At 43.6% G+C, this 8977-nt stretch overlaps 2 protein-coding genes across 2 annotated transcripts; both read left to right on the top strand.

The window, feature by feature from the left end:
• Nucleotides 1-1216: 1216 nt before the first annotated feature.
• On the top strand, nucleotides 1217-6020 carry LOC311309180 (ras-related protein Rab-15-like; the record flags this gene model as incomplete). The annotated part of the gene is made up of 7 exons (XM_084438359.1): nucleotides 1217-1340; nucleotides 4363-4423; nucleotides 4568-4628; nucleotides 4721-4798; nucleotides 5511-5600; nucleotides 5696-5761; nucleotides 5862-6020. The coding sequence occupies 7 exons, from the start codon at nucleotides 1217-1219 to the stop codon at nucleotides 6018-6020; spliced, it is 639 nt and encodes a 212-aa protein (XP_084294485.1).
• A 1541-nt stretch (nucleotides 6021-7561) lies between these two features.
• Nucleotides 7562-8737, top strand: gpx2 (glutathione peroxidase 2; the record flags this gene model as incomplete). The annotated part of the gene is made up of 2 exons (XM_084438864.1): nucleotides 7562-7783; nucleotides 8384-8737. 2 exons carry the CDS (start codon nucleotides 7562-7564, stop codon nucleotides 8735-8737), a joined length of 576 nt encoding a protein of 191 aa, XP_084294990.1.
• Between the last annotated feature and the right edge of the window lie 240 nt (nucleotides 8738-8977).

Raw genomic sequence — 8977 nt, 5'->3', positions numbered from 1 at the left:
TGGATACTGAATGTTACACAAAGCAGTTAAGGTGATGATATTTTATTTTTGTGAAAAAAAAGACCATATCAGTGTGTAGTACTGAGCACTGTATACTCTTAAATGTTGTCAACTCTACAAAGACCTCCACAAGGAAGTGTTGCCTGTACTGGGAATGTTTGTTCTATATCTTTTTTTTCTTCCATTTTTCTGAGGTAAATTGAGTGTGTACGAAACAGATATTTGTGTATTCCATTCCGTGGAAATTACAGGTATGTTGTACATACTGCCAACAGGTGTCTGGCAAGTTGAGGTGTATCTTTACTATGAGAATATAAATAAAACTATTTTATCCTTTTGAGTGGTCTGTGTTTTTTGTGTGGTTGCCTGGCATGTATTTTGCAAGTCTTATGTGATGTGAGGTTGGGATGGAATACTTGAAATGGACTAGTATCCGCTCTGAAAGAAGACCCTTGATTAAACATCCTGATAGATACAGTTACCTCTGTCTTGATTAGAATCTCAGTTTGTGAGGATGTGCAAAAGGAAGAATACCAGATTCTGTACGAAGACATACTTGACTTTTTGTAGGCTACTTGTTTTGTAGTTCTTACCTTCACTTTAAGAATGCCATAAATAGTTTTATATCTTCACAGTTGTCGGATCTTGTGTAAATCTAGGACGTTTCAACATGCGTGTAGTATCTTGAACATTTGGAAGAAAAAGCAACACTGACCTCACCTGGTTGATATGAATAATAGCATGTAAAGTAATTCTATGGTAAATAGTAATTCCCATTGGTAAAGTGAATTAATACAGAGTAATGTCCACAGATACAATATATGTAATAGTGATATAAAAAATATAACAGTGTAACTGTAATTCATCCATATTGAAGTGTAGAGCAAATTTTCAAAGATCAATTTTGTGGTTATCACTTTAAAAATGTATGTATTGAGATAATAAGAACGCCTTGTTGATGTCCAGTAGGCTACTAAACTATGGACATGCCCTCACCACGCCTACAGGCTGAGAGTTGGACTAGATAGTTTGTGTACTTGTACATTGTAACCGAGAGCAGGACAGATCCAACCCTTGATCTTGATGGCAAATAATGGAGCCGCCGCCCCCATCCAAGTTCTTGATGAACCACTGAGACTGGGCCGGCCAGGGGCAGCAGGCTGCCTTGCTCACAATGCCAACTTTACGATACGCGAGAGTCTCTTTCAGGTGAACTATGGCGAAGCAGTACGACGTTTTGCTAAGGTTGTTGATTCTTGGAGATTCAGGGGTTGGAAAAACCTGTCTGATGTGCAGGTTCACGGATAATGAATTTCATCCTTCGCATATTTCCACCATCGGTAAGAAATGTGTAGCTACTCCATTAGTATCCTAGTTGTTGTTGGAGGCCACTGTTTGTCATTGTTTCGTTATTGAAACTTCTGAAGGTTAATTCAACCACTAGAGAAATATTTACAGTTCTATTTTCTATAATGATCCTTGAAAATATTGAGCACACCTGACTGAGAACATGCTCAAATCAGGAGGATAGAGAGGAGATCCACATTCGAAGGTTATGGACGCTGGTAGGCTAAATATTATTTTTCAAGACATTTACTAATTTTAAGACACTGTGATGTTAACAAGATGTTCAAGTGGACCTCGCTCTGTTCTGAAGTGCCCGAGTCTGCCATCACACAACGCATGCATATGAACATGCGACATGGACATGAATGCCTGTCATTGTCATTGTCAGTATCTGAGACTGCAAGTAATTTGTCAAAATGTCCCACTAATGGTGATGGGAAGGAAGGGGTTTCTTGATGAAGAGGAAGTGATGGGGGAAACCTATTTTGTGTTCCCTCATCCCACCACGTTTTAAGTAGGCTACTGTATGTGCTGACTGACACACACACACACACACACACACACACACACACACACAATCACACAATCAGAGTCACACACATACAATCAGAGTCTTGTTTTTCCAGCTAAGCACGACACTCACATGCTACATTATGGTGGCCAAATTGTGAAGGACCTCCCACTGTGCAGAGGCAGAGGAATGCTCTACCATGTGGTTCTATTTGGGTGTTTAATCTCTGGGATCTATAAGCTGGGGCACAAAAAAACAATTGTTTTCCCTTCCCTGGTTTGGAGTTCGAGGGGGAAGGATAGTACTAGTCCCAGTAGTACTAGTCTCAGTAGTACTAGTCCCAGTAGTACTAGTCTCAGTAGTACTAGTCTCAGTAGTACTAGTCCCAGTAGTACTAGTCTCAGTAGTACTAGTCCCGGTAGTACTAGTCTCAGTAGTACTAGTCCCAGTAGTACTAGTCTCAGTAGTACTAGTTCCAGTAGTACTAGTCCCAGTAGTACTAGTCTCAGTAGTACTAGTCTCAGTAGTACTAGTCCCAGTAGTACTAGTCTCAGTAGTACTAGTCCCAGTAGTACTAGTCTCAGTAGTACTAGTCCCGGTAGTACTAGTCTCAGTAGTACTAGTCACAGTAGTAATAGTCTCAGTAGTACTAGTCTCAGTAGTACTAGTCCCAGTAGTACTAGTCCCAGTAGTACTAGTCTCAGTAGTACTAGTCCCAGTAGTACTAGTACTAGTCTCAGTAGTACTAGTCCCAGTAGTATCAGATGATAATCCTCCAGGTTCTGGGCCCAGAGCCCGATCATGCACTAACATAGCAAGCGCATGGCTACAAAGGCTACTTAGAAGTATACTTTCTAGGGAGATGTCTTTTTATTATGAGCAGGTTCATGCCTACCCCTCCTAAAGGAAGGAAGTCAGAAGGTAAATCAGCCACCAACCAGCCCCGAGATTCCCCAAATTCCCAACAGGCGCACCCACACACACATTGTCACGACTGGAATGTCAAAAGGAAGCCGTCTGGACATTTGTCCCAACAAGAAAACCCATCCCTAATGTTGATCCTATGATATGGCGGCATTGAAGTCAGCTTTGTATGACAAATTAAATACTGGACCAACCGGCTGAACATATGCCATTGACATCAACACACACACACTAGCAAATGAAGGGAAGCAAAGCTTCCAATGCTTGTCAGAGCTTGTCAAATTTTAATGTGCTCACCATGTGTCAGTGGCAGAGGGCTAATTGGGTGGGGGGGCTCATCAGTCCACCTGTCGTCTGTCAGAAATGGCCCCTGACAACTTTGGAGGCTTTGCTGTTTGGACTCATTACAGTAGCTGCATGCGGCAGGTGCAGACGCCCACCTCTGAACTGGACCAGCACATTCCTGGGCGGTGTGCTGTGATCTAGTCGTCCGTGTGTTGACTTGATGTGGTCGGTTAGGACAGCGGGATGTTACACTAAAACGGATGATGTTCAAGGGCGGAAACAACAACAAAACCAAACCATATGTAATGATGTGCTACTTTATCAAAGATACAAGATCTGACAAACGTTCGGTTGTTTTGTATCTTTCTTTCTGCTCTTTAATGGGTTCCCACGCTCAAAGTGAAAGTCGTCACCCTACCCTTTGGACATTTTAATAGACATGCTGGTGAATGATGGCCTATATTTCTCTCTCCAGCATCTGGCAATAGACACTCGAGTCACGTCTGCGAGTGTCCCCGTCCCTTAGCCCGGCAGGAGAACGGCTGGAAATAACAATTGTATTTTCCTCAGCGAGAGGACGTGATTTAGAGGCTACCCTTACTGGGAGACTGAAAGGACATTCACCAGGGGTGTCTCTAAGCAACCCTGCAGAAAACTGGGCCTGCGTAACAAAAATAGTTGTTTGTGTTACTGTGCTGCTGTTGTTGTTAGTGTTACTGTGTTGTTGTTGTTTGTATTATTGTGCTGCTGTTGTTGTTGCTGTTTGTGTTACTGTGCTGTTGTTTGTTTTACTGTGCTGTTGGTGTTTGTTACTGTGTTGCTGCTGTTGTTGTTTGTTACTGTGCTGCTTTTGTTTTTTGTGTTACTGTGCTGTTGTTTGTGTTAATGTGCTGCTGCTGTTGTTGTTTGTTACTGTGCTGCTTTTGTTGTTTGTGTTACTGTGCTGCTGCTGTTGTTGTTTGTTACTGTGCTGTTGTTTGTTTTACTGTGCTGTTGGTGTTTGTTACTGTGTTGCTGCTGTTGTTGTTTGTTACTGTGCTGCTGCTGTTTGTTACTGAGCTGCTGTTGTTGTTGGTTGTTACTGTGCTGCTTTTGTTGTTGTTTGTGTTACTGTGCTGCTGTTGTTGTTTGTGTTACTGTGCTGCTGTTGTTTGTTGTTACTGTGCTGCTTTTGTTTGTGTTACTGTGCTGCTGTTGTTGTTTGTGTTACTGTGCTGCTGTTGTTTGTGTTACTGTGCTGTTGTTGAATGCATGTATTAAATGTGTTTGCGGTTGCTTGCCCCTCTCTCTTGTAGGGGTGGATTTTAAGATGAAAACGTTGGAAATTGATGGCATCAAAGTGAGAGTACAGATATGGTGAGTGAGTAGATACCTCTGTAACTGTTTAATTCACAGTAAAGTACAATCACACACACATACACACACACACACACACACACACACGTTTTCCCCTCACTCACTCATCACAAATGAATAGAGAGACTTCTTGTCTGCATGCAGGGACACTGCGGGCCAAGAGAGATACCAAACTATCACCAAGCAGTACTACAGACGAGCACAGGTGACCTCACCACGCCAACTGTACCCGACGTTAATAACAAAACACGCCATATCCGCCAGTTTGTGTCTCTGACCCCTCTCTCCATCATCCAGGGCATCATCCTGGTGTATGACATCGCGTGCGCCGGCTCATTCCAGCACATTGCGAAGTGGGCCAGCGATGTGGATGAGGTGAGGCTAACCCCTCCTGATGGAACAGGGCAACCTGTATTCCCTCTCTCTCACTTCCTTTGTCCTCTTACGGCCTCTTTCCTGTTTCACTCTCTAGTTCACTTTGTACTGTTCTGTATTTTCTCTCTCTCTCACTTTCCCCTTTGTTTGGGTGACCCAGCGTTAGTGTGGACTCTGTCTGAACTGTCGGGGGCGACTTCCCACCCGGTTGCTCAAGTTACGGATATGTCAGTCCTGCCTGCCTCGTCCTGAGTGTGTTCTTGTGTTCCAGTATGCTTACCTCACCCTGAGTGTGTGTTCTTGTGTTCTTGTGTTCTAGTACGCTACCTCGTCCTGAGTGTGTGTTCTTGTGTTCTAGTACTCCTACCTCACCTGAGTGTGTGTTCTTGTGTTCCAGTATTCCTCGTCCTGAGTGTGTGTTCTTGTGTTCTAGTACTCCTACCTCACCTGAGTGTGTGTTCTTGTGTTCCAGTATTCCTCGTCCTGAGTGTGTGTGTGTGTTCTTGTGTTCCAGTATTCCTCGTCCTGAGTGTGTGTGTGTGTGTGTGTGTTCTTGTGTTCCAGTACACTATCTCACCCTGAGTGTGTTCTTGTGTTCTAGTACTCCTACCTCACCTGAGTGTGTGTTCTTGTGATCCAGTATTCCTCGTCCTGTGTGTGTGTGTGTGTGTGTGTGTGTGTGTGTGTGTGTGTGTGTGTTCTTGTGTTCCAGTACGCTCCTGATAAAGTGCAGAGGATCCTGGTGGGAAACAAGTCAGACGAGGAACACAGGAGAAAAGTGGCTGTAGAGCAAGGAAACCAGGTTGGTTTTCCTCTCTGTACCCGGGCCAAGTACTGTACATCCTTGTTGGAACTAAACCATGTCTTTATTATTAACGTTTCCATTGTGTGTTGCAGTTAGCGAAGACCTATGGAATGTCCTTCTTCGAGACTAGCGCCTGCACCAACCGGAACATTTCCGAGGCGAGTCACGGGGGCCCTTATCGACTACTAAACGTTTGTAATTATGTCTGTAAATATTGTCACTGTCCTGAAAATGACCGTTAGTGTGTCCACCCCTCAGGCATTCACCCGGCTGACAGAGCAGGTGCTGCAGGCTCACAAGAAACACGTCGATGGCGTCCGGGGGTCCGCGGACGATTACCTGGACATGACTGTCCTGGAGGAAGAGAAGGGCGAAGAAGACATAGAAGCCAAGCCTCAGAAAGACTGCACATGCTAGCAGGATGACCGACCACTCAAACCCGGGCTCCACAGGCCGGAGGACATTTTGCACTGCGACAGTACATGTGACTTTCACTGCGTTGTCGAGTTAGGCTACCTTCTGAAATGTTTGAGGATATTTTTCTTTACTGGATATTGCCATTTAAGCTGCTCAGAGAGGCACGTTTTTGTTGTACACAGAAAATAGTCCGTACAGTTGCCAGCAGGGTGGTGATGGATAAATTGCTATTCTGAAGGAAGGACTTGCTGTTGGGTTTGATGACAATTAATGACATTAATTCAGTGCTATTAATTCGCATTAGATATAGTTATCAGGTTTTTAGGGCCTTACAACTGTAGCCTTTGCAGACTTCCTGATGAATAGCACAGAGCTAAAATCTGACTTTTAATTAGGCTAAACATGGACCCCGACTGCCCTTCTGAGATGAGACAGCGATAGCTCGATGGCTAAAGGACACATTTTAATTATTGAAATGTGGACACCAAATCCAAGCAAGCACATTTACATGTGGAAGATAGTTTATGCTCAAACCAACTGTACTTGTAAAATACTTAAAGTTCTCGGAATTTGAAGCGTCCTGTTTTGTGGATGCACTTGAAACCATTAACACAATTCTACAGTAATAATACAAAATGGCCATTGCTGTCTACCCCTCCATTATTCTCAATAGCTATTGTGCCATGTGCAGTTGATTGTTTGGAATGTGTTTTTTTTGTGTTGTCATTGTGTTTTGCATTGAGTTCATGTTTTAAAGTGTGTAATGACAACATACCAAATTAGTTTCATATGCACTTTTGGAAAAAATAAATACTCAAATTAAAGTTCCTTTTTTAAATGTATTTAAATGTCTTACAGTCTGCTGTGTTATAGTTTAATGTTACTAGCCAACACGATTTACCAGAAGAGATTTGAGAGTGAGGCCCAGGTCCATTAAGATGAGCTAGAGCAGTCATTCATATTTCATCACACGCTGAGAAAGGCAGGTAATGACTTGATGAATGATTTATGTCTGGAAACTGATATAGGTCCTAGAATTACCATAGAGCGAACATTGTGCAGATCACCTACATGGTTCTCTTTCTACTCAACTACAGCCCTGAACAAGACAACGGTATTATACACTGACAACCAATGCCAGTGGATTGTTTAGACAAAGTATCCTTTGTTGACATGTTCATACTATGGATGACATTTCCCATGGATCACACTAATATATATATAATATATATATATATAATTATATAATATATATAAGTGAATCAGGTTTAGAACGTTGCACAGGTCCATCATACAAGGTATTATTTTGCTTAACGTTCCTCAAATAGTAATATGGTAGGCCTACTGCAGATTCACATACTGAAATGTGAGCCTGGTTGAGTATCATCTTTCCGGTGTGTATCGATTTCTTGCGAGGCCATTTGACACACATGGCGGCCATTCTTACGCCCGACGTCGGGTGACCTGTTGCAGGGTTCCCAGACAGGCGTGCACAGTCCCACTGCTTCTCTCTGTGGTCAGCGTGGAAGCAGAGAAGAGCCATGACGTTCATCGCCAAGACCTTCTACGACCTGAGAGCCCGGACGCTGGAGGGCGACTCGGTGGACTTCAACGTGCTCCGGGGCCGGGTGGTCCTGATCGAGAACGTGGCCTCGCTCTGAGGGACCACCACCCGGGACTTCAGCCAGCTCAACGAGATCCAGAGGAGGTTTCCTCATCGGCTGGTGGTCCTGGGATTCCCCTGCAATCAGTTTGGCTACCAGGTCAGTTGTAATGATGGCAGGTAGGTGGAGACGCACCAAAATTGCAAAGGAAACTTCGATTTATTTAGTACAAAAGTTAAGGGTCAAAGCCAGGGAATGAGGGAAACAGTCCAACAGCAAACACATCAGACAAGAGGCAGGCAGGTAGATAATAATCCAAGAGACACAGGGTCAAAACACAGGCAGGTCAGAAAATAGCAGGGCTCAGAGAGAGAGAACACACAAGACAATCTAGCAAGGAACCATGGGAAATGGACTGGTAAATATACAGAAGGCTGTTGAGGGAATGAGTTGCAGGTGATGCTATGGGAGGGGGGGGGGGGTGATGGCACTGTGGTGATTGCATGGAGTGGCGGAATGTGAAATGACAGGAGAAGATGAGTCACATGACATGATAACAAAGCCCCAGATGCACTATTGTAAGAATGTGGTGGAAGTTGTGACGTCAGTATGGCATGGAGGGTGTAGTCAGTGTATTATTAAATGTCATTATAAGACATTTTACCTTGATCCTCTTTTGATAAGACATGGATACAATATTAAGTTGAGTAGGCGTGACTTCATATGTGTATGATTTCATAAGACTTGTGTGTTTCACAGGAGAACTGCAGTAATGGAGAGATCCTAAACTCATTAAAGTATGTGCGACCAGGAGACGGTTTCCAGCCTAGCTTCACTATCTTTGAGAAGTGCGATGTGAACGGGACCAACACCCATCCCGTCTTTGCCTACCTGAAAGACAAACTTCCCTTTCCTGAAGATGATCCCAATTCCCTGATCCAAGATCCCAAGTTCCTCGTCTGGAGTCCCGTCTGCAGGACTGACATCTCTTGGAATTTTGAGAAGTTCCTCATCGGGCCAGAAGGGGAGCCCTTTAAGAGATACAGCAAGAGATTCCCCACCATCGACATTGCGCCTGACATCCAAAGACTGCTGAGACTAACCAAGAACTGAAACTAGCACGCTCACATCCAGCTCCATAATGACTTACATTTATTGTAGTCAAATCTGAAATGGTGTCATCCATCTTTTTGAGTTTTACTAAATGAAGGTAATATTCTAAAAAGGTACGGGAGTATTATCTGATGCCTTGTAAATGCTTGAGAGTTGTGGACGATGCCACGGATAAAACTATGTCATGCAGTCACTTGAAGAGCAAAATCTAACCAAATATTCAAATTATATATACAATAA

Source organism: Borostomias antarcticus (assembly GCF_949987555.1).
Source record: "Borostomias antarcticus genome assembly, chromosome: 5".
Lineage (NCBI taxonomy): Eukaryota > Metazoa > Chordata > Actinopteri > Stomiiformes > Stomiidae > Borostomias > Borostomias antarcticus.
The sequence above is the reverse complement of the archived record's forward strand: the minus strand, read 5'-3'. Positions and strand labels throughout refer to the sequence as shown.